This window comes from Kogia breviceps, chromosome 14 (genome assembly GCF_026419965.1).
Source record: "Kogia breviceps isolate mKogBre1 chromosome 14, mKogBre1 haplotype 1, whole genome shotgun sequence".
Classification (NCBI taxonomy): Eukaryota; Metazoa; Chordata; class Mammalia; order Artiodactyla; family Physeteridae; genus Kogia; species Kogia breviceps.
In genome coordinates this window covers 43976215-44001051 of record NC_081323.1, presented here as the reverse complement: position 1 = coordinate 44001051, position 24837 = coordinate 43976215, and the positions used below count along the sequence as shown (strand labels likewise).

General features: G+C 45.0%; 1 protein-coding gene across 2 annotated transcripts in view; it reads left to right on the top strand.

The window, feature by feature from the left end:
- The window catches only part of CDS2 (CDP-diacylglycerol synthase 2), a 58160-nt gene that overhangs the window by 27968 nt on the left and 5355 nt on the right, over nt 1–24837 (top strand). For both annotated transcript variants that reach the window (XM_059037637.2, XM_067011768.1), the window contains 8 exons: nt 14145–14281; nt 15564–15660; nt 16415–16512; nt 18934–19073; nt 20760–20818; nt 21454–21536; nt 23476–23563; nt 24076–24144. In XM_059037637.2, coding sequence (XP_058893620.1) covers nt 14145–14281; nt 15564–15660; nt 16415–16512; nt 18934–19073; nt 20760–20818; nt 21454–21536; nt 23476–23563; nt 24076–24144 — 771 coding nt within the window. The remainder of the gene's footprint in view (nt 1–14144; nt 14282–15563; nt 15661–16414; nt 16513–18933; nt 19074–20759; nt 20819–21453; nt 21537–23475; nt 23564–24075; nt 24145–24837) is intronic.

Here is a 24837-nt window from a genome sequence, read left to right as displayed (position 1 = left end):
CCGGGAAGATCCCACATGCCGCGGAGCAACTAAGCCCGTGAGCCATGGCCGCTAGGCCTGCGTGTCCGGAGCCTGTGCTCCGCAACGGGAGAGGCCACAACAGTGAGAGGCCCGCATACCGCAAAAAAAAAAAAAAAAAAAAAAAAAAACCACCCATTGAGCTTTTACCAGCTTCTAGGCAAGGAGCACTCAAGGTAAAGAAAGATGAATAGGGCAGTCCTTACTTTTGATGAGCTTGAAATCTAAATTAGATTATGTTAAGATTATGCCCTCTTAACATGACTACAAAGTGCAAAAATTAGTGGGAGGAAGGATACATAATATGTTGTGGGAATTTATTGGAAGAGGAAACTGGTGAGCAGGGTGGGGTATTAGTTTCCTGGAGCTGTTCTAACAAATTGCCACAAACCTGGTGGCTTAAAACAACAGGAAATTATTCTCTAACAATTTTTGGAGGCTGGAAGCCTGAAATCAAAGTATTGGCAGGACCATACTCCTTTCAGAGGCTCTAGGGGCGAATCCATGCCAGGTCGCTTTCCAGCTTCTGGTGACATCTTGGCATCCCTTGGCTTGTGGCCACATCTCTCTCTCTGTCTCTCACTCTCTCTTTCTGGTCTTTTTTCATGTTGTCTTCTCCTTTGTTTCTGCATCAGATCTCCCTCTGCCTCCCTCTTATAAGGATACATGTGATTCCATTCAGGGCCCAACTGGATAATCAGGATAAACACCTCTGTTCAAGATCCTTAACTTAATTAACACACCTTTTGCCATATAAGGTAATATTTACTCTTTTGCCATGTAATGTAATATTCACAGATTTCTAGGAAGTCAATTTATTTTGGGGAGGGGTGTTTTTTTTCCTGTTTACTGTAGGTGGAAATCAGGGAAGACATTCTTTGAGGAGTCTTAGTGCTCCTAAGATGGGACCTGAAGGATAAGCAAGGAGGAAAAAAGGCTGGGAACAAAGCTGGAGAAGAGAGCAGGGTGGGAGGTAATCAGGGCCAATGAGTAGCTGTGCTTGGTTGGAGCATGTGGTTTGTGCTGGGTGTAGTGGACGGATCTTGGAGGACCTGAGGTGAGAGGCCATTTGTCATTAATTCACTAGGCAAAAATGAGTGGAGGAGGGGTGTAATCAGAGCTGTGCTTTATGAAGATTAATTTGGGAGTGTGTGGGGAATAAGTTAGAGAAGGGAGGAATTGGTGGAGAAATCAATTGGGAGGCCAGTGTAGTAGAGAAGGGTTGACATGCAGACTTTAGCAAGCATACTAGGGATGAGAGTGGGAATAAAGAGAAACCCTGGAGTGTTAGGATCACACAGTTTGAGGACTGATGAGGTGTAGGGAGGGGGATTTGACTGTGGTGATGAGGTCACTGTTCCCTATGGAGCACATCTCAGGTAGATTAGGTTCTGATAGAAACAGGAGGAAGAGCTAGTGTGGTTGGTAAAGGAGGTGGTTCGTTTTGGACCTGTTGAGTTTTGAGGTGCTGGTTGGACATAGAGGTGTCTTGTTGACGGGTTGAAATGTAGTGCTGTAGCTTGAGAGAGAGGATATATCTAGTTTTATGGAAGGTAGGTCCATAGAAGAGAGACTGATGGTACTAAGGGTGCAGTACACTGCACTACAGAAATACAAGCTTGGGGAACACTGGCATTTAGGAAGTGTGGGGAAGAAGAACAGAAGTGTGAGGAGAGGAAGAAAATAAGACTGTTTCAGTTATAAATGCAAGAAGCTTCTCAAACTTGATTAAAAAGGGAAAAGGGCTCTTTTAGGTCATGTAATTTAAAGACCAAGGAGGTTCTAGCTTCAGGCCTAGTTTAATCTAGTGCCTCAGTGTCATCAAGCCCTGGTCTCCCTCCATCTCTTGGCTCTCCTTCATGTTGGCTTCATTTCTAGGTTTCACATGGTTACAGGATTTTCCAGCAGGTGGAAGGTCCTACTGACAAGATTATGCCTTCTTTTTGGGGGGCTCCAGAAGAAGTACAAGGAATTGCTATGATTGGGTCATATGTTTACCTCTGACCCAGTGGTTTTCTAGGGAGCACAGTGCTCTAATTAGTTATAAATTAACTGCTTACAGCGGGTGGGGGTGGAGAGAGGATTACCCCAAAACAAAATTAAGGAATTGTTATCACAAAAGGGAGAACCAAAGCTGGGTATTAAAACACGACATGGACATGTGCAGTATACCAGGATTGATCCAAGCCCAGCAGTATCACCAAAGATCCAGTCCGAGAGGCAATAGATTGATAACTGATACATATGTCAGCTGTTTTCAAGCTTTATGTAGTTAAAACCCCATATAGACATAATTTTGCATTCTGCCTTTTTCATGTTGCCGCATGGTGTTTATAGTTGTCTTGTTAATAGCTGCACAGAAAGTTGGTTTACTATAATTTACCTAGTAATTTTCCTTGGTTAGGGACATAAAACCTGTTTCTGCTTTTTTATCAATGCAGTGATGCCATGTTCATTTCTCAGTGGTCCCCAGGCTCAGCCTCTCTGGTTTCTTCATCTGTTTCTATTACAGTCTTGTTCCTTTTGTACCTCCTTACTGTTTTAACCTCTGTACTGGACATATTTGCCTCTAGGTAAGGTCTGACCAACGCTAAGTAGAGCAGGACCATACCTGTGTTAATACAACCTAAGGTTTGTTGTTGTTTTTCTTAATTCAACTGAGTAAAATTTGAAGATCTTATTGGCTTTATTCAATGATCATGAATCAGGCAGCATCCAGTGTAGCAGACAGAAATGAGCTCCCAGAGCAGTACAGAATGAAAGACTTTTATAGGCAGGAGAGAGTGGGAACAAGGGACTTAATTAACACTAGGCAAAAAAGTAGATTAGTTACTGCAAAGTTACTTTTCTTTAGGAGATGGCAGGGATCTGTCAGGCACATTACCCGAAATAGTGCTGATTAGGTAACTCCTGACTGACTGGTTTAAGATTCCATTTCTAGGAGAGCCAAAGCTGTAGGTTAAGTCTCTGTTTGGTGATGGGAACTTAGCATAAGTGACTCCATTTTGGGCCTGTTGTCTTGTTTCGAACCGATTGGATCAGTTTTTGTTTTCATTTGTTTTTGTTATTCAAACTAATCTGTGATTGCCAACCAAAGTCCTTAAGTCTTCCGGTGTATATGTTACTGTTAAGCTATATCTCCCTCAATTCGTGCTTCTGAACGGGTGGTTGAAGTCTTCTGTTAATTGCTTTCTAATTTTATATTTGTATAATTGGCCCATCTTTCTAGCACATTGATATTTTTAAGTGTTTGTCTATCTTTCTGAGCTTTGCGTCGCCTGCATGTTTTATCAGTCAAGTGGTTTCACCTAAGTCATTGATGACAGAGGTGACTAGGAAGCAAAACAGGACTTGGGTGTGCAGTGTGGTTACAGCTATTATCCCCCCAAAAACATGTATACATAGAAAAAGACAAGCATGAAATACATCAGAACGTTAATTATTTTGGATAATTTGGAGGTTCTAAAGATGCATATCCCAGTTATCTTTAAGGAATATGTATTACTTTAAGAAAAATGTTTATCAAGACCAGATAAGGGTTGAAGGCGGTATGCATTCCCTAGTGCCTTCAAATTTATTGATAATAAATTTCAGGCATTGGTAAGTGCTATAAAGAAAAGAAAGCATTCTAAGGAGATAGAGAATGATGGAGGTGGAGTTGGGCCATTCTTTTAAGTAGGGTGGTCAGAAAAGCCCTCTTTGAGGAGGCACTATCTGAATGGAGACTGAGTGAGGTGGCTGATTGAGCAGTGAGAACATTCCAGAGTCAGGGTGAAGGCTCTGAGTCAGGAGTTAGCTCAGGGTATTGAGAGACAGCAGAAAGGCCACTGTGGCTGTGGGTCCATCCTCCCTGGAGATCACTGGTGCAGGGAAGGGCTAGGAGAGGTAGGTTGGGATCTGGTAAGTTAAGCCAAATTAGTGAGAGGTCATTAAAGGGGTTTTAAATGGGGGAGATGCATGCACTGGTAGGTATTTTAGGAAGATCATTGGCTATTTGTGAGGAGAGTGGAGGGTGGAAGGTGCAATTAGGAGACTGTTGCAGGTGAGAGATAACGGGGGCTGGGATGAGCCTAGTGACCGAGGAGATAGAAAGGATATGTTCAATATATATTTTGGCTGTAGAACCAACAGAACTTGAATTGTTTTTCAGTTGCAGATAATAGATCATGCAATTCATTGGCTTAAGCCATTCTTGGTCCTCACTCCACTGTGGCTTTCAGGTGTTGCATCATCCAAAGACTTCCATGAAGATGCAGGCTAGTGCTGGTAGCACCTGGGGCTCTGCCTCTCCACCTGCTCCCCTTTTCCTCAGGCTGGTGGGGGAAAGAGAGCTCAAGTGTCTCTCCCCACAGTCATCTAACTGATTCTAGAGTTCTAATTTGATTATACTATCTTAGGCCAAGTGCCTGCTCCAGAACAGTCATGTTCCCCATTGGGTTATGCTGGGGTTAAATGTCTGTTCATGAACCTGTCGCTGTGGAAAAGAGCATGGGATTAAAATAATTATTTTGCACAGGCTACTACACACCATGCAAGGGGAGTAGAATGGATTTTAGGAGGGAGTCAGCTGCAGTGTCCAGTACCTGGGGAAAGATGAGGAGAGAGGAATTAAGCATGACTCCTGGGTTTCTGGCTTAGGCAGGATATAGATTGTGGTGCCATCAAGTGGCTAGCTAGGCACTTGAGGATCAACAGTTTCATGGGTAATGTCAGTAGTTCTGTTCAGATATGTTTGAGATGCCTGTGAGAACTTTCTAGTGGAGATGTAAGTAGTTGGAAATATAACAGTTGGGTCTGGCGCTGGAGGAGAGGTTGGGGTTGGTGATACAATCATCAGAGTTGTTGGCGTGGTATCGGTAATTAAAGCCAAGGGGCTGGATGGTAATACTTAAGGGAGAGAGTGTAGTGGGTCCAGAATTGAGCCCAGGGCCAGATCAACATTTAGAGCACAGGTAGAGGGAAAATAGCTCTCAGGAGAGAGTCTCCTGCTCTCAGGAGACTGAGAGCAGCCAGTCAGGTAGAATGAGAACCTGGAAAGTATGTATCGTGGAAGCTGAGAGAAGAATATTGAAGTGGTCAACTAGATCTAATATTGCCAAGAGGTGAAGAAGACCTGCATAAGATGAAGACTGAATATGTATTCGATTTGGCATCTTTGAGGTTGTTTTATTTACTTCATGTGTTAGAAATTTTAGATTCATTTTAGTCCCCAGAGCCTGGGACATCACACTTGAGGGCACATTGGTTTTTCTCTGCTGAGGTTCTGGATATCTGAAGGTCATATGCAGTTGAGCTGACCAGGCACTCTTTTTTTTAACCTTTGTATTAAAGGAACTTTTCAAAGACAAAAGAGAATAGTTTAATCAATTTCTTTGTACCCATTGTACAAAAGGGGTGCGATAAACACACTTTTCCTTTTAATGATTGGTTTTCAAAAGTTGATCTGGTGTCCCAACAACCTTCAAAGGTGGTCTCTGTGGCTTTGCACAGTTATCATTATGAACTCAGATTTTCATATTTTTGTGTTTAAATCACTTTTGGTTTATTATTTATTTTAATACTCAAATTGTCCCATCTTTGATCATTAGGAGTATTATATTTCTTAAACGGCTTTCTCATTTTCCTGTTTAATCTTTTCCCAGGGATCTTAGTGGTTTATCAAAAACTACTTTGTTTTTTTTTTTTTTTTTTTTTGCGGTATGCGGGCCTCTCACTGCTGTGGCCTCTCCCGTTGCGGAGCACAGGCTCCGGACGCACAGGCTCAGCGGCCATGGCTCACGGGCCCAGCCGCTCCGCGGCATGTGGGATCCTCCCGGACCAGGGCGCGAACCCGTGTCTCCTGCATCGGCAGGCGGATTCTCAACCACTGCGCCACCAGGGAAGCCCCCAAAACTACTTTGCATTGTTGCTCTCATAATTTCTTCTACAACTAATATGGAAATTTTGGGATGAGAACACTGTTAATTTCTTGCTCCTCAGTATATCTGATTGGCACTTGTTTCTATGACTGTTGGCTATGAATCAGGAATAGTGACACACAAAAAAAGTGACACTATACTATTCCAGTACTGTAAACAGCTCAGGGTGCTTGCCCACCCACAGGGGCAGGGGAGCTTGAGGCATGAGATACTGGGGACATTAGCTCTCATGTCCACTTACCTTGTCTAGTAATCTTTGTAGTAAGAACTGTTGGAGATGCATGACACTGAGGCGGGTACTGGATGTCGGTTTATAGTTTAGGGGTTCATCAGATGTGGAATCCAGCAGCTGGTCCTGGTTTCATTTTCTGGCTGAGGTCTAGTTAGTACACTTGAGCCCAATTTTGAGATTGCAAATATATTTTTCTTTCCCATCTTATTAGATCTTTTGGTAATATTAGATAAACTTTCTTCTTTGCAAGAGCCTTATTCTAATAAAGAGGAAACTTTAAAAAAAATTACTTTCTCCCCCAGGATGGACTCATTTTTTTCTTAAATACTAACAGAGATGCCTGACTAGGTAACTGAAGATAAGAGGACCTATTGGACTCCAGCAGGGCTTCTAATTTTTGGTGTCTTGCTTTGACTCTGGAGGACAGTGGAAAACAAGTGGTATCATTAGAACAGAACTGTGGGCAGAGCCTCCCGGGAGACAGAGGTGATTTTTCCAGCTCTGGTAGTCTCTATCCTGAATTAAGTAATGTCTTTTGATGATGATTGGTACTAGGTTAGAGTTGTATGCTTGTTCTTTTAGTAAACAAATACATGTACTCCAGAGGGAGGCTTTAATGGGGGGAGGTAGGAGAGTGTTGGGAGAAAGAACAAACAGGAATTATCCTATGTCATCCAAACTCTTGGTTTAGTGTATGAGAGAGCAGTTTTGAGGAGGTTGGGACCTAATCCAGCGGTGTTTGTCTGAATTAGAAAACCTTGTATTCAAGCAGGCTGCTTCTTCCTTTCTGAACTCCTTCTCAGACATACCTCTATCACAAATCCTGTGCTTCTTTGAGTCCCCTCTATCACTTATATATTTGGCCACAAATGACAGAAAACCCAGAATATCAGTAGCTTACCAAGATAGAAGTGCCCTTCCTTCTCATGTAATAAGCAGTCCAGGACCCATACCACTTTTGTCGTGCTACATGGTTGTCCTCGATGGTCTCCTCCTTTTATCTTGTTGCTTAGTCATTGGCAATAGGTGGCTTTCACATCATGGACCAAGATGGTTGCCGGAGCTCCAACTAGCCTTTCCACATTCCAGTCAGCATGAAGGAAAAATGGTAGAATTGCACACAGCGCTTCTGCTAACATCTCATTGACCAGAATTGGAAAATGCAGTCTTGGTTCTAAGCCCAGCTAAAAATCAGGGCTTCTGTTCTAAGAAAGAAGAGGAGATGAACAGTGGGACAATGCGTTGCAACCCTATAATGCCTCATATAGTGCTTTTAAGAGCGTGGAAAATGTTGAATTGCTGTATGTCGCTCGGCTATCTACCAATCTAGTAAACCCTGGGTCCTTTCCGAATGATTGGCTGTGGCTGCTTAGGCAGATGTGGTGAGACTTACTGTCTTCTCTGTAGGCACCATGCCAGGTGTAGGGGGTACTGTGGTGAGTAAGTCAACATTTCCCCCTTGCCCCCACCCAGATTGTGGTCTACAGGAGGAGACCATACAGTGTAGGGTGCATTCTTGAGGGAGGATGGGGGTCACTGGGACACATGGCAGAAGGTTTGGAGAGAAAGGGATCTCTTAGCTGAGATCTGAAGTAAATTACAATTGGCCAGAAGAGAGATGAGTTTCTGAAGAGGGTGATTTGCAGAGACTGTTCTAGGTAGGAACAGAATGAGCAAAAGGCCTAAGGTAAGAAAGTACAGCCTGTTCTAGGAACTGACTGTAGTTCAGAATGGCTGAGAGAGACGAGGCTGGAAGGGTATACAAGACCATGATCCCAAAGGGGCTTGTAGACCATTAAAAAAAAAAGCTTAGATCTGTCCTGTAGTTTAGTCTATCCTTTAGACTGCTAGAGGTGGAAGAATCACCTCAGTTTAGCCCAGAGGGCTCCAGGAGGAGTATTGCACAGGGAGTTGATGTGGTCAGATTTTCTTTCTGGAAGGTCCTTCTTGGTGCAGTGTGAAGAGTAGAGTGGAGGTAGGAATAGACTAAGGCCGGAGGTGAGGTGGCTGGTTGTGCTGTCACAGTTATCCGGGGGGACAGTGTTGGCTTGAGTTAAGGGGGATCCAGAGGCAAGGGGAGTGAATAGATGGAGCTAAAAGCTGTTTTGGAGGTAGTGATCCCAGACCTGGTGATAGGAGCCAAGGCAGGAAGCACCAAGGATGATGGCCACCTTTCTCACTTGCCAATTCAGGGGAAAGGGAATGAATTTGGTTTTGAACACACAGAAAATTTTAGGTGTCTTTGGGACATCCAAGGTGGGGACATCCAGTATGTTTGGATGTGTGGGTCTGAAGCTCAAGAAGAGGCAGTTAGAGGCATCAGAGTGAATGAGATTACTCAGGGAGAGTGGGCAGTAGAGCAGGAGGAGTGCCCAGCACAGAACCTCGTGGAGTCCCTCAATTAAGGGACAGGCTGAAGAAGAGGAAGATGCCAAGGAGGAGCTGGCTAAAGAAGGCCTGGCTAGAGGGGCAGGTGGGAAACCAGGAGGATGTGCTGCTTGGAAGCCAAAGGGAGAGTGTTTTTCGATAATAGCATCAAAAGCTGCTGCAAGGCTGTGCCGGTTGTGGAGGACTGGGAATGCCCGGGGATGAAGGTGGCTTGGTGTGGCTTGAGGAATGAAGGTCAGTTGAGGGAGGAATGAAAGACAGTCAAGGGTGAAGGTCAGTCAAGGGAGGGGGATGGGGTGTTCAAAGCTCTTCCCAAAGGTTTATCTGTGAAGTGGGGAAGAGAGTGCTTTCCTTCGATGAGCCGGTTTAAATGGTGTAAATGAGGGCCAGGGGTGAGGGGGAGGCTGGAGGACAGAGGGGAGGGAGGGGGGGAGATCAGTGGAGCAAGGTCTCCGCAGAGGGGGAGGAAAGGGGATGGCAGCACGTGGGAGGCTCCCATTGCTGGTGTCCTGGGAACAGTTGTCCTCCCACAGGAGCCCTATCTGGGCCCAAGACTGGCAGTGGTGTGTTCTCTGCCAAGACCCCTGTGGCTCATTGTAAATAGTACTGTCTGTGGGTGAAACAAACTGTCTGTTTGTGTAAGTTGTGAAGTCACTCAGTAAATGAAACTTATGAGTTTTAATGGAGCTTAGTATTCTCTAAGCTGCTTGGGTTCTCTCTAGGATTTTCTAAGTAGATTATAACAGTGAAAATGAGTCCTATGGATGCTGTTATGGACCAAGCCAGGTTCCTTCTCAGGACAGGAAGCCAGACCTTGACCACAGGGACCTCCCCTCCACCAACCATTACTGCTCCTTCTGTGGCCCTCCCTCGCTGCCTTCTCTTGCTTGTGTTGAAGTAAGCCTTCTGTGCTGTTTTGAGCCCTAGTTCATTGGTGTCTGGGCAGCTGTAGGAGGTTGAGAGACCCTGGAAGACTGGTAGGGGAAGAAGCCTTTCAGGCATGAGTTTCTCTAAGAATGTTGACAGGTCTTAACCTGAGCCCTTGGTACCCAAGACTCTCCATGTGTCCCTCACCTGAAGTGCTTCTGCCTTTCCCTGTAGAGTATTAGTGAACCAGAAGGAAGGAGGCCTGAGAGAACTTTTTTTTTTTCCTTTTAAAGCAATGCTCTTGTTTCCTGTTTACACCAGCATCACAACCCCCTTGAGAAATGGCTGCTGGACTGTGGGAGGATGGGCGGTGATTGAGAGAGAATCTGAGAGATAGGGTCTGCCCTACTCAGCCTCTGATCTGGGCCCTTGGGTTGAAAAGAAAGAAAGGAAGGAGGAGGGGATGCCTGGGAGCTGTGCTGAGACAGTTTGAAGCAGCAAGGCAGCCTTTCCCCGCCACTGTGTTCTGGCTGCAGAGCTACTGAGCTGAGTCCTCAAACCCTCCAGTCAGCAGGGAGAGGGAATGAGAGTGGGCACTAGTCTGGCCCTGCTGCAAGGGCCACACGAGCTGGAAATCCAAGTGGGTTCTGTCATATGCTCAGTGCAAACAGACACTTTGGTCCATGGTAGGTTAAGTAGAATTAATTAGCTCATTAGTCCAACAAATCTTCGGGTGCCTGCTATGTTCTAGGCACTGCTCAGTGCAGTGGGAATCAAGAAGACCACAGACACTGACACACCACCGTGTCCAACATGTATGTGATGCTTTTACCATGTGCCCCAGCTTGCACAGACTCACTCAGTTATGTACCTGTGCTGATAGGTCCCTTATAAAGCATGCACAGGAAAGGAAAGCTGAATGAGCCAAATAGAAATAAGTCCTAATATTTCCTCCCATACCTCAGTGGACTGTGCTATACACATCCCACGTCAGGGAGCACTGCCGTGTACTGCTGCCTGTGTCTCAGACCTCCACCTTCCATGGGACCTTTGAGAAGTGGATCATTTTTGAGTTGGGGCCGCCTGTTGGATGAATGGAAAACAGGAAAGAGGAAGCAAGGCAGGCAGATGCTGAGCTCACAGAATTGATTAGCCCAGGGCCCCAGCAAAGCCTGATAACCACCATTCTTTCACCACTCTACCCTCCTTGGGAAGGGTGCCCAGGTTGCCTGGGGTAGGTTTTTAGGGTTCTTGGACTTCTGTCCTGTGTGCCATGGTCAGCCTCCTGGGGGCTGGGTGTGGCTGTGGGTGCAGCAGGTGCCTGTTGCTATTCAGTCCCTTTATAGTTTTAATAGACTTTCACTGATGTTGCATTTGATCATCCCAGCAACCGTCTGAGGTGTGTGTGTGCGGGGGGCTTTCCCTAGTGGTAAGACCAGAGCCTGGAGGCCTGTGCTGAGTGTCATGAGCACCAGGGCTGGGATTTGACTGGCCGCCACCGCCGCCTGCTGCAGAAAGTCTTCCTTGGCGTCTGCCTGTCTCACCATCCCTTGGAGGAGCAAACCAGTGAAGCGCTTGGCATCTCTGACTCTTGGTCCTGCATGTGCCACTTTCTCCTGGGTGAAAACTTGGGCTCTAGGTTTCTGCCTCCTCTGGGCCCACTATGGAAGCTGCCGCCAGCATTCGCCTCCTCACTCGGGCATGAGCAGCCCACGTGGAAGGCGCTGCCCATGTGTGGGGAGGAGCCAGAACACCACAGTTTTCCAGGTTCTCCAAGGTTTCTGTTCCTTGCCCCGCTTTCTCAACATCTCCACCTGGAGCCTGGAGAGCTGGCTGACTGGCCCCACCCTGATCCATGTCTTCCTCTTTCCTCCCGCACAGGAATTTGCCCTTCTGCCTTTTTTGGTTCTGTTTCAGCTTGTGGGAGAGTGGCTGTCTGTCTAGGTGTTTGTCTCCTGCTCTAAGGAGACCTCCAGGTAAGGGCTCTGAGGATGCTTATTCAGGACCCTGGAGTGAGTTACTTGCTTACAGGCAGGTGACACCTGGAAAGTTAATCTCCTTCAGGCTTGTTTCTTTAGGGCATTTACTTCATTTCTTAGCTGTTCATCCCAGGCCCCCTGATGTCTTGACAGTAACAACAGTCACAGCATCTTTGTAACATTTCTCTCTGTCCTTTTACTACGTTCTGCTTCAGGATACCTCTCTTCACTGCACTTCTTCCTAGCAAGGAAGGAGAGGAGTTGGATATGGTGATATCTGGGCTAACGTTCGTAAAAGGGCCTGCAAAGTCCAGAGACTTAGGACTGAGCCGTAGCTCCCTGCCCCTCCCCTGCAGGGGCTCCGCCTGGGTTCCTTCCTGCCCTTCCTGGCCTGGGGAACCAGCAGCCTTTGTGAGTTTCCTTGACAACAGGATGGATAAGTTAAAAATAAACTGTGCTAGGGCTTATGTGTGTGCATGCACATGTGCCTGTGTCCTCTTGCCTACTGTGCTCACCTCAGTCCCTGTGGCTTCTGGATACTCCTGGAGAACATCTGTGGAAAGCCTTGGTGGGGCTCTGGTGCTTGCATTTTGAAGCCCCTTGGTTTAGGGGTCAAATCTAGATAATCCCACAGCATCGTTACCTCATATTCCTAATGGTAGCTGATGGAGAGAGGATGATAATGTTAACACAAAGAATGGAAAGCTGTTCCAAATGCCTGTCTTCACGCAGTCTCATCAGAGAGGGATTATCCCACATTATCCATGCATTTTAGAACCCTGTGGGCAGTGGAATAGGACACAGCTCTGGGTGGGGGTTTGGTTAAATCTTTCTAGGGAACCCCTACCAGATAAGGAGGGTCCTTTCTGGGCTCCTTTTATTAGGTGAGGAAGCAGAGTACAACACTTGGGTGACTTGTCCAGAGCCACTGGCTAAGCGTAGTGGAGGAAGGAACATTGACCCCATCATTGGAAGTTGTGGCTTTTCCCCTCAGATCCTACAGATGAGGCCACCTCCATAAGTTCTTTCTTTTTTTAAATTGAAGTATAGTTGATTTACAATGTTGTGTTAATTTCTGCTGTACAGCAAAGTGCCTCCATAAGTTCTTTACCAAAGCCTGCTATCTCTGTATCAGCAGTTCTGCAGTAGTTAAAACCTCTGTTTTGTGGTGTTATCACAGTTGTAAGTTAATTTAGAAACAGCTGTCTCTGTGAGGGCAGGGGCAGCTTTACCACACCTGGAATTAATTCCTCTCTTCCTCCCACCATCCTTCCATATATTTGTAAGTATTTTATGTAAGTATCTGTGTGCCAGGCATGAGGATATCCTGAGAAAAAGGTGTTATAATCCTTGTCTTTAGGGACCTTATGGTCAGTTGGGGCAGAAGACAATTACAAAATCTCCCACCAAGTCCCCGTTGTGGCCAGTGCTGAGCCGGAGGGAGAAGGTCTGATTGTAGGAGAGGGAAGGACTGAGGTGGGGCGTGGGGGTTAGAGAAGGCTGGAGGAACAGATTAGTGACACAAAGTACTTAAATCTGGAACATATTAAAAAAAACTCCTACAAATCAATAAAAAGGAAAGCAAGAAAACTCAGTAAAAAACTGGCCAGTGACTTGACAGACACTTCACAGAAGATGATATCTAAATGGCCAAGAAACATGTGAAAGGATCCTCAGTTTCATATATTTATTAGTCATCAGGGAAATTTAAATTGTCCAATTTGAAGAAAGATATAACTGTTTTTTTGTTTGCATATGTATGTAATGAAATCTTTGACACTTTGGTGAAACATCCCTTTTGCCATTATCAGTTTACTTTATTCTGAATCTCTTACTGAAGAATAAAATGGATTCCGAGATGCTTAAAAGGAAATCTAGTAGGATGAACACACTGAAGTCAGAGACCTGGTTAGTAGGAGATTTGGGGCCAGCCATCGAATTTCTCAGAGACCCTGTTTCTTCATTTGTAAACAGGGATCTTTCTGTCTTCCTTCTCTTCCTCCCAGAGCTGCTCAGATGTTCACAGGTGTGGGAGATGCTCTCAAAACTGTGAAGGGCTATTCAAATACTGTGTAGTATTGTTACTCTGATTCCAAGTGATTTGATTTCTCCTGCACCTCTTCTCACAGCAGCTATTCTAAATTCTCCTAAGAAATAAAACCTCTGAGTAGGAGGATGGTCCCTAGGATGCAGAGCAGCCTGCTCCATGGTACTTGGATGGAGAACCTGTTGTTGGCATGGCTCTGGTCCCTTCACACAGGCTGGGGAGCAGAGTGAGTTCCTGAGAGCATTTCCTTATGTGGCTGGGGCCTGGTGGCAATACTGTGAGTGACATCGAAGTGTCTGCTGATGCCCAGGCCTGGTGGCAGGGAGAGGGCAGTGGTGCACACCAGTCCTGGTGAAGCAGTGACTCGAGTTAGTGGTCCCATAGGGCTTCCACACTGAGTGGGGCTGGCCTCCTTATGGGGTGTTCTTGTGAAGACTGGAAGTAACACCATGGACTTTGGGGAGCCCTGTTGCAGGGGGCAATAGCCTGAACACCCAGCTTTCCCTGAGAGAGCCCGGCCTGTCTTGATGGTTCTGAGAGTCTATAGCTTGTGACAGAGCAGGGGCTGCTTCCTGTGTGACTTAGGTGTTGATGGAGAGGGGTTCTCAAAGGTGGATGGGTCTTTTTGGATGTCTACACCCAGTATCCTACTCAGCGCTTGTGACCTTTTCCTCTTCTGTTTTTCTACTATGTAGGAGTCGGAGGCAGAAGCAAAGGTAGATGGAGAGACTGCATCGGACAGTGAGAGCCGAGTGGAAGCTGTCACCCTACCAACCTCTGTAGACGATACCCCAGAGGTCCTCAACAGGGCCCTTTCCAACTTGTCTTCAAGGTAGCTTGGCTTAATGATGCAAGTGCTTGCTGGGGGCTTGCACTGTCTCCAAGTGCCATGGAAGACCCGAAGCCCTTAGAGAGCCCACAGTCTTGTAGCAGGAGCCCACATCTGTTAGAGTGTGAGGTGCAGGCCTGCCCACTTTCATTAGCCACAGTCTCCCCTGCCTTTGCCTAGGGCTTCATTGAGTGTCATCTAGTGCTTAACAGTGACTACGAGCGCCGCCTGGGTGGATCTGGCCTTGAAGGGTGCTCTAGGATGTGTGGGAGGTGCTGTCTAAGGAGGAGGAACGTGTGGACATGGGGGTGGTCACTGACACAGCACATGAAGATGAATGATCCTTGTGACTAATGGGCAGGTTGCTTTACACTGAGGAGCCCAAGTTTCTAGTTAAGAGTTCAGTTTTCCCTCTCTCACACACACATGCATTGTGGACATTCCTTGAATTTTTCTATAAGAATTGAGAAACATCTCAACTTGGGTGAATTCAGGGTTAAATTTTTGGTCCCTTGAGATTCTGGTCCTTCCGATACCAGCAGTATGGGCAGATTAAAAAGGCAAACTATAAGACCCCGAAACATTGTCTAAGAGTGTTCCTGGGCATGCCTTCCACACATTTGTCCCTTTGAAAGGCTGTATTGTGCAGTGGTTAAGGGCATGGGTTCTGGAGCCAGACAGACTCCCAGGATTCAAATCTCAGCTTAAACACTTCACAGGTGTATGAACTGTGCATCCCTTTCTTCATCTGTTGTAAAAGCTAGTAGTGTTGAGGGCTGAATCAATTAATACATGTAAAGTCCTTATAGAAGTGCCAGGTACATACATATGATAGCTGTTATTACCACTGTGTTTGATACTGTTATCACCATAGTGATGCAGGGTCAGAGCAATGTAGTATTCTGCTGCAGGAAAAATGTTCATAGTTTTTTCCTCAGATAGAGAAGCCCATAGAAGCCATCCAAGTAGATACAGAAGTAGAGGGCATTGTTCCCTTGGGTCTTTTGCCTGATTCCTTCGGTAAGACACAAGCTGGGTGTGTTTTTCTATGGACCTTGGAGCACTTGCTGAGTTTAGCGTGGATGATGTGATGGCTCTGGCGGCCCTGCTTCTCCCAGCATATGGCTACTGGGCTACTGCCTCTGTCAAGGTGAAGGACATACTCCTGGAAAGGATTGACCTCAGGGCCCTCTCAACCCAGGAAGAACCATCCCCCTTGGGTTTGTGCCTCAGTTCTTTCTGGGCTCCTGACATGTTTTCTCCTTCCCCTCCTCTCTTAACTTAGATGGAAGAACTGGTGGGTGAGAGGCATCTTGACTTTGGCCATGATTGCATTTTTCTTCATCATCATTTACCTGGGACCAATGGTTTTAATGATGATTGTAAGTGCCATTTATATGCTGTTCTATAGTTTTGCCTTCACTTTTCCCTGCAGGACTGGTCATTTTAAGTGCCAGGTGTTGGGTTGGTTCTGGGAATCACTTGGGGTCCGGGCTCTTCAGACCACATCTGCCTTAGAATAGCTGTGCTTTCTCACCTTCCAGCAGCCAACTGAGGGCCATTTGTGTGTGAATTAAAGATCACTTTAAAATTTGATTTTATTACTTCACCTCTTTGATCAAACTGGGACCCTGGCTACGATTCTGTGTGACTCTTGGTTTTGTTTCTTGTTTTCCTGGAGTCTTCCTCCTAGGTTTAGGACTTTTTTGTTAAGAAATCCCAGTCCACAGTACTTTGCTGTTAGTCTTCTCACTGTCATGGACAGGGTCAGATGACTAACAGATGAGTGCTGAGCAGAACAGTTGGGACTTTTCAAGTACGTATTTCTATTCAAAGTCAAGAATGCAAGATACTGAGTCCCGAGGTGGGGGGGTGTTCTACAATAGAAACTTAATTGAAGTTTCAGAAACATATATTTATTGTGAGAAATTGCATCTACTCTGTGTGACTTAAAGTGCCTCACTACCCTGTGGGGTGGTGTGAGAGAGAAAGGAGGAGAGCAGAATCACTGAAGGACCGACATTATTCTTAAATACATTGGTTTTTCTTGAAGGCCCATGACCTGTTGGTTTCTGTTTCCAAAGATCATAAGAATTGGGGAGTTGACAAGTATTCTAATTCTTTTGTGTCCTGCAGGTGATGTGTGTTCAGATTAAGTGTTTCCATGAGATTATCACTATTGGCTACAATGTCTACCACTCTTATGACCTGCCCTGGTTCAGAACCCTCAGCTGGTAAGCTCTTTAGCCCCACAGAAACCCTTAACAGATTTGGACAAGTGTTCTTTGGTAGGTATTTACAATCATGGTGGGAGGCAGGCCATGATGGCCATGGACCTTCACAGCGCCTTTGAGACCCAAGTATTGCATAGGCCGGACTATATGTGGTTGGCCTGTGAGGAGCGTTTGAGTAGTTACCCTGAGTCTGGACTCTTCCTCAGAAGAAGCCAGACCAGCTGCATCTGTGACCATGTTTGCCTCAGTATTTGGACTCCTTAGACTCTGCACAATGGCCCCCCTTTTCTAGATCAGTACATTTTTCATGCTCTAGTATCTCAGCATCCCACAAGAGTCATCTGGGAGTTGTCAGTGCTGGTGTTGCTGTCTCTGGAACTTGATTCCCTCATCCTTAAAACAGATGGTTGAGACTTAGTTAGTGCTTTTCAAACTGTGGTTTTGGAGCCCTAGTTCCTCAGAGGCTCCTTGGGTGCCAGTGGGCAGGAGTGAGACTGAGTGCAGGGGATCTGGGCTCCTCAGAGGAGCTCTGCTTTCTCCTCCTAGGAAGGGGCTTGGATTTTTTTTTTTTTTTTTTTTTTTTTTTGGCCATGCCACGCTGCATGCAGGATCTTAGTTCCCTGACCAGGGATTGAACCTGGTCCCTCAGCAGTGAGAGCGCAGAGGCCTAACCGCTGGACCAGCAGGGAATTCCGGGCTTGGCTGTCTTGAAGCAAAAACAGGATCAAAACCTATAGTGCAGATGATGTCCGAGACACCTTCCTGATCTGAAACTCGCTGCTGTATTGACCACACTCTTCTCAGCTGGTGACATGTGAGGAGAGCACTGTGTAGTCCTGAGAAGACTTGGGGCAAATACAGACTCTTCTCACCATGCTGTGCTGGGTCTCGGGCACTGATTTCAGTACTTACCAGGCCGGAGAGTAGTGTTTTGGGCCCCGGCAACTTGGTTATGGCCAAGGGAGTTGATGTGCTTGGACTTGGCCTGGACACATCCTTCTGAGAGATGCTTCCTTGTCATCCAGCAGCACAAGCTGCCTCACAGTCTCCACAGGGACTGTGCTTGCCACCTGGGTTAAGATGTAGGTCTCTCTTGTGGGTCTTCGATAGCTGGAAAGCAATGTTATGAATTTTGTTAACATACTCAGGATGTCTGACCCCTGACTCTGGTCACTGTACAGAGGAAGTGTTTTTCACATAACAGAAAACAAACCCAGTATGGGAGTTCTTGAACTTCCACAATTAAAAAAAAAAGGGCTTCCCTTGTGGCACAGTGGTTGAGAATCTGCCTGCTAATGCAGGGGACATGGGTTCGAGCCCTGGTCTGGGAGGATCCCATATGCTGTGGAGCAGCTAGGTCTGTGAGCCACAACTACTGAGCCTGCGCGTCTGGAGCCTGTGCTCCGCAACAAGAGAGGCCGCGAAAGTGATAGGCCCACGCACCACGATGAAGAGTGGACCCCACTTGCCACAACTAGAGAAAGCCCTTGCACAGAAATGAAGACCCAACACAGCAAAAATAAATAAATAAAATTAATAAACTCCTACCCCCAACATCTTAAAAAAAAAAAAAAGAAAAAAAATGGAAGCGAGATGCTCTCCCCTCTCTTCTCTGTCTGGATCCTTTTTGAGTGTTTAGAGTGGGGCTGCTGGTTCCCATACTCAGAAACACCAGTGAGGCCGCAGAAACACCAGTGAGGCCGCAGAGGTATATGAGCCATGTCTTCTCCCTCCTCAGAGCTCCTTCCAGTAGAGGAGAAAGGTTATAAACAAATGAAGAGTTAGTGCTAGTGAAAGGTTTGTGTGTCAAAGCCAGGCATCAGAGAGGAAGACAGTCTGAAGCATAATTAATTGCTTAGTGGAAGGAGCAAATACTTTGTACTATAGAAATAAATGCACGGGAGGCAGATATCATGTTAGGTCATGCAAGGTTTTTATGAAGAAAACGGTATTTGAGCAATGAGTGCTAAACTGGGTAAGCGAAGAGGATGTTCTAGGTAGGGAAAAGAAGGGAAACAAGCAGACAGGTGGCAAAGCCAGAGAAGTGCATTTTGATAGGTGTGCAAGGTTTGTGTCAGGAATAGTGGACGTAAGGCTGCGGAGGCAGATGAGGTGCCTTTCAGAGGGTTGCCTTACGGTTTGAGTGTTAAGTTAGGCTTGGTAATCCTACAGAAGGGGCAAAAACTCGAGTCCCAAGTTTATGATAAATGGAGAGTGAATGAAAGCCACAGATTTCTATAAACGTCTCACCTGCAGTGTCACCAGAGAACAGGGAATGGTGGTCTGCTTGTCCCTGTGTGAGCTGCCCCCGGGGGTCTCAGCGGTCAGGTGGACCTCTGGTCCTCAAGACTTTCTAACAGCCTCACTTTAAAGGAGAGGCCACATGTGCTCCCCTTGACAGTGACCTGTATTCTTTTACAGGTACTTTCTACTGTGTGTAAATTATTTCTTCTATGGCGAAACAGTGACAGATTACTTCTTCACTCTGGTCCAGAGAGAGGAACCTTTGCGGATTCTCAGTAAATACCACCGATTCATTTCCTTTACTCTCTATCTAACAGGTATGCGTCAAGCCGCTCACCAGTTGTTGTGTATGTCTTGTTTTTGCATGTCTGCTGAGTTGGGGCATTTCTTGGTCAGTGTAAGGTTTTGATGACATTAACTCTGACCACTTAGGGGAGCAGAGCTAAGGATTCTGCCTTACGTGAGCTGTAGCAGCTCTTTACTAAGAGAAATGAGACCAAGGGGCTTGTGTGGTTGTGGAGGCTGAGTTTGTGCCACCTTGTCCTTGTGTTCCAGCCTCTGTTGGAGGACTGCATAGCATGGTCATGTCCTGACTGTCCTCTTGGCAGAGATTCTGCAGTGTGACTGAAACAAAAACCACCCAGGAACTTGTGTATAAAAAGGGACATTGCATTGACATATACACTACTATATATAAAATAGATAACTAACAAGAACCTGCTGTATAGCACAGGGAACTCTATTCAGTACTCTGTAATGACCTATATGGGAATAGCATCTAAAAAAGAGTGGATATATGTATAACTGATTCACTTTGCTGTACAGCAGAAACTAACACACATTGTAAATCAACTATACTCCAATAAAAATTAATTTAAAAAAAGAGACATTGCAGCATATTAGAAATTTTATTGATTTGGGTTTAAAAAGACCTGTGACTTGAAAGGAGCCAGGAGCTTACTCTTGGAATCTCATCTAGCTCTTCTGTAATCTAAAGCTAAAACAGGAGCATTACTTTGAGGATTTGATCAGATACATTGCAACTTGACAAACATTAAAGTGCTCTGTCAATCTAAACTCAGTTAAGCCTGTACAGTAATACTAGTAATGCGTTCTTCATAGTTACCCTCAAAGCCAGTTTGAGGCATATGAGACATTTGTTCTGACCTAATAAGTTTCAGTCTTACCTGTTGTTCATCAGCTTAATGGCAATACTTTGCTCTGTGAATGACACCTGGCTATTAAAATATGAAGTCCACTTCCGAGAGGTCTGCTGTGTTGAGGATAGAGAGCATGCCTCAGAGCCTGGGAGCAGCCCCACAAAGGGAGGCCAGGGGTCTTAAATAGTGATGTGCTCTCTTCTGGACAGGGCTGCTTTTGAGGGACCCAGCACACTTATGGGTAAAATCCCTTTTCTTCCTGGAGAGTTTGGTCATATGGGTCAGTAGGAGAGAGATGCAAGGATGGCCTTGGCCCCATACCAGGTGGATCCCCCTTCTGCCTGTTCTTTAGGACAGAGGTTGGCAAACGTTTTCTTAAAAGGTCCAGATAATAAATATTATAGGCCTTGGGGGCTATAGGGTCTCTGTTGCAGCTCCTCAGTTCTGCCATTGTAGCACAAAAGGAACCCCAGACAATATGTAAACAAATAGGTATGGTTGTGTTCTAATAAAAGTTTGTTTATAAAAGCAGGCAGCTGGCCTGACCGGTTGTCAGCCTCTGCTCTAGGATCAAAACATTTCTATCTGGTGAACAGTGTCCTAAGTTGAGTGTAGTCTGCAAAATTTAAAATATTGCCTTCCTTTAATTATCTTGAAGTAGTCATTTTTCCTTCTGACAGCTTATCTGGTTTTATTCCCTTGGGCTATGAATTTTTGCCCTGGTTAACTGCTGCCAGGAAATTAACAAACGACTGCTTAACACAGCTAAAGGAAATGACTAGGACAAAGACAAATGCAGAATGTGATTCATTTTGCCCTTTCTCCTCCTCTTCCTCAAACTAGGATTCTGCATGTTTGTGCTGAGTCTGGTCAAGAAGCATTATCGACTGCAGTTCTACATGGTAAGGGAAATATGCGCGTCAGTGTCAAAATTTTTGGTATAAGTGAAATTCTGTGGAAACTCCACAGGCCTCTCATCCTTTCTGTGATAAATCAAAACCCTGGAATGCAGTCCTTATGCATCTGGAACCTAGAGGATGAAGGAGGCATCCCCAGTGAAGTTTGGTGGCTCTTTATCCACCTAGACCCAATCACTGTTATGTAATTTACACCCTAAGTAGTCTTTGCCCTCTGGACCTAAGGGTGGCCTCCAGGTAAGGCTCAAGGTGAAGCTTTAGACATTGCCCATAGATATCCTGCCTGCTGTATCACTCCCTCAACCTAAAAACATCCCCTCTCTGAGTGTCCTAAGCACTCAATAAATACTAAGAAAATGAGAAGTACCCAGGCTTTTGGAGCATAGAAGGACTAACTGGTGGGCCATATGGGCCCTCCTTTTGATGGCAACTGTAGCTGGAGAACATAGTTCTTCCCAGAGGCCTGTTCTATACCTTTTTCACTTCCTGTAAGACAGGTACAGAAGCAGATATCTTTCCTACCTGTTTCTAAGCAATTTTCTGTTTGGTATTAATGGTTATTTGAAGTTCCTTTCAAGCTAAACTGTTAGGTAGAGTTTATCCTTTATCTTCTTTTGCAGTTTGGCTGGACCCATGTAACATTACTGATTGTTGTAACCCAGTCACATCTTGTTATCCACAACCTGTTTGAAGGAATGATCTGGTGAGTGATGTTGGGGGGATTTTTCCTTTTATTTTGTGGGTGTTCTCGTATAGGTGGACTGAGAAACCCTGATGAACTGTCTAAGCCAGAGGTTCTCACTTGAGCTACATCAGAATCCCCTGCAGGCCTAGTTGCAACACAGGTTGCTGAGCCACCCCACTCCTGAGTTTCTGCTTCAGTACCTATGGGGTGGGGCCTGAGAACTTGAATTTCTAGTACATTCCCAGGTGATGCTGATGCTGCTGGTTGGGACCTACACTTTGAGAACCACTGTTCTAGACTAACAGGTGTAGGGATATTTAAAGAATCAAAGGCAATGCAACTGTATGGCAACAAATTTGAAAATCCAGAAGAAAAAAATCATGATTTCCTGACAAGAGGTCTCTGAGTAAAAATCACGAAGAAGAAAACTTGAATAGATCAGTAACTATAAAAGAACTTTGAAAATTGCATAAGAATCCACACCTGGAAAAAATGACCAATGATAGCAGCAGAGTTTTATCCATCGCTTAATATTAAAGCTGATAAAAGCATAGGGAGGGAGAAACAAGAATGATAAACTGATTTCTTTTATGATTATAGATATACTATTCTAAATAAACTATCAGCGAATGGAATCTGGCAATGTGTCAAAAGAATGATATACTTAGTAGATTTTATTCCACAAATGCAATGGTTTCAGCAGGAAATCTATCACCATTGATAGAAATCAGTAGGCTGACTGAAGAAGCTGTGCTTTTAGTGAAAATGTGAAGGCATATACTCGTGTATATGAGGTGCTAAAGTACTGTGATTAAGATCCCAAACTGTGCCTCTGTTTCGTGTTCTCAGGGTGAAGGTACAGTAATACCCACTGCCTGAGGAATAAATTAGTAAAAATATGTAAAGTGCTTAGAACAGAGACTAGCTCATCTAAATGTTCACCTTAGGGCATTATTATATTTAAAATAATGATAATGGCCTGAGGAGATGTACTCGCCCTCTCTTTCAGAGTGTTGTTAAGTAATTCTAAATAGGGGCTCATGCTAAGTTCTCATCTTTAGGGCTAGACATACCACTTGGTTCTAGAGTGAATCATATTAAAATCTCTAGTTACTGGTTTTTAGACTGAACCTTGAAGACTTAATTATAGGTGTAGAGCAGAGAATGTTGCTAGAAGCCTCAACAAAGTAAATACAATGGGTGGTTGGGTGGATACAGGTGCTCTAAATCCCTACCTTAACAAGCAGGAAGTCAGAAAATATTGCCTGTAGTTGAGGGGCTGGGATTTATGTATGTTATGTCAAACTGATAGAGGAAATTTGAAAAAAGTGACTGTCAGAGAGCAGAAAGTGAGAAGAGAGATGGTCCAAGTTTGGAAACTGTTGCTTTTTTTTTTTGTGGAGGGGTGACCAGACCCACAGAACAAGGCAGAGAAGAAGTCTGGCTGTGTGTGTACTTGGTCTTGCTCTCATGTAGTCCTGGGGAAAAGTTTCATTCACTAGAGCTAGTAATAAACAGTTAAAAAAAAAAAAAGTAAATTATGAAATAGTACATGTATTACTTAGGATTATGGAGGTAACTACTAGAAGAAAAGTCAGAAATGATTAAAAGTTATTTTGGAGAATGGAGATAGGGATGGGGAAACAAGGCGACTTTTTATTTTTTCTTTTTACACTTTAAATTTTTGTATTACTTTATAATGAAAAAAGAACAAATGATATTTTATAGAATACCACCTCCATTTATTCAGTAGTCATTCAGTAAACATTTGAATGCTGCTATGTGCCGGGTACTAGGTAGGGCTTATGTGGATTTTATTTCTTTTAAACTTATTCCTTAATGGTTAATAAGTACTGTATGGGTTATTGTACTGAAATTTATGAATGGCATTGTTTTGTGGACTTTTGAGGTATTATCATCTTAGTAGTGTTGATTCTTACTTTGGTTTATTTCCTAGGTTCATTGTCCCCATTTCTTGTGTGATCTGTAATGACATCATGGCCTATATGTTTGGCTTCTTCTTTGGTCGGACCCCACTCATCAAGGTAAGTGGATCACCCTAACATGGACCATCACCATGAGGGGAGGGTGGTGCTTTCAATATGAGTAGATCAGCTTGGGAGACAGAAGAGATCTAGCTGGTGTGTATATCTTTATGTCATCCTGATGAAAGGCTAGTAATATATTAGCTTCAAGAGAAAAGCCAGAGGAAGACTTGACAACTACTCATAGGAAAAAAAAAAAAAAAGAGCTAATAGGGGAAATATTTTTATAGATGGCGTAGGCACACTTTTGTGGCTTTGATCTGAATTTGAGTGTTATCATTTACTTAGTTTGCTGTTTTATAACATAATTAAATTATTTGGCCAATTGAAACAGAAAGGAAACTGGGGGCTATCAGGCAGGGAACAAGGAAACCAAGTATGGGGCATTTTAGAAGGTGAGGTGGTTTAATTGAATGAGTTTTTTTAATAGTAGAAAGACTTTTAACAGTCATTATTCCCAAAGCTAGAGTTATCAAAATGCCTTTTTTTAAGAACTTGCTCTCTGTCCACAGCTGTCCCCGAAGAAGACCTGGGAAGGCTTCATTGGGGGCTGCTTTGCTACTGTGGTATTTGGCCTTCTGGTAGGTGGTGCTCCCAGCTGGGTGGGGGATGGGCAGAGGCCTCCCACCCACCTTCAAAGCCCATCCACGGCTAGTGAACATGTCCCCCGAGGCCAAGGACTCTGTCCTGCTGAATGGCAACCTTGCCCTGTAGCGGAGCATGAACATGGCACGGGCAGTGCCAGCTGTCCTTTTTCTGCCAGTATTTAAGCATTAGAGGAGTGGGGGCCGTGCACACCTTGTACTCCTCTCATGCTGAGGCCTGGCAACACTCAGGAGATGGCATTCTTGTCCAGGCATTTGATATTTTGCCTGAGAGAGGTGAGGTGGGATATGCCATTCTAACCCAGATTTTCTCCTGTGCGTGTCTTGCCTGGAGAGGAATGATCTCCCAGCCCTTTCTAGAGCACCATTCACTGCTTCTGACCCTCAGGCCAGTCTCTCCCCTTTTCAGAGTTGTCCAGCTGCCCTTCAGGGCTGACTCCCTACTTACTGCTCTTCAGCCTCCTCCCCTCCTGGTTGTCTCCCTCTCACTATACCGCTCCCCTCACCACCTGCCATTTTGAATTAAGGGATCCTGAGAAAAATGGACCATCGCTCCTTCCAATGGGGTGGAACTTCTTGTAGTTCTTTGCCCAAATTCCCTCAGGTCTTTCCTGGGTTTATTCAGGGCCTGGTTGTTGGAGCAAGTACATTGAAGCTTCAGTGGGCCAT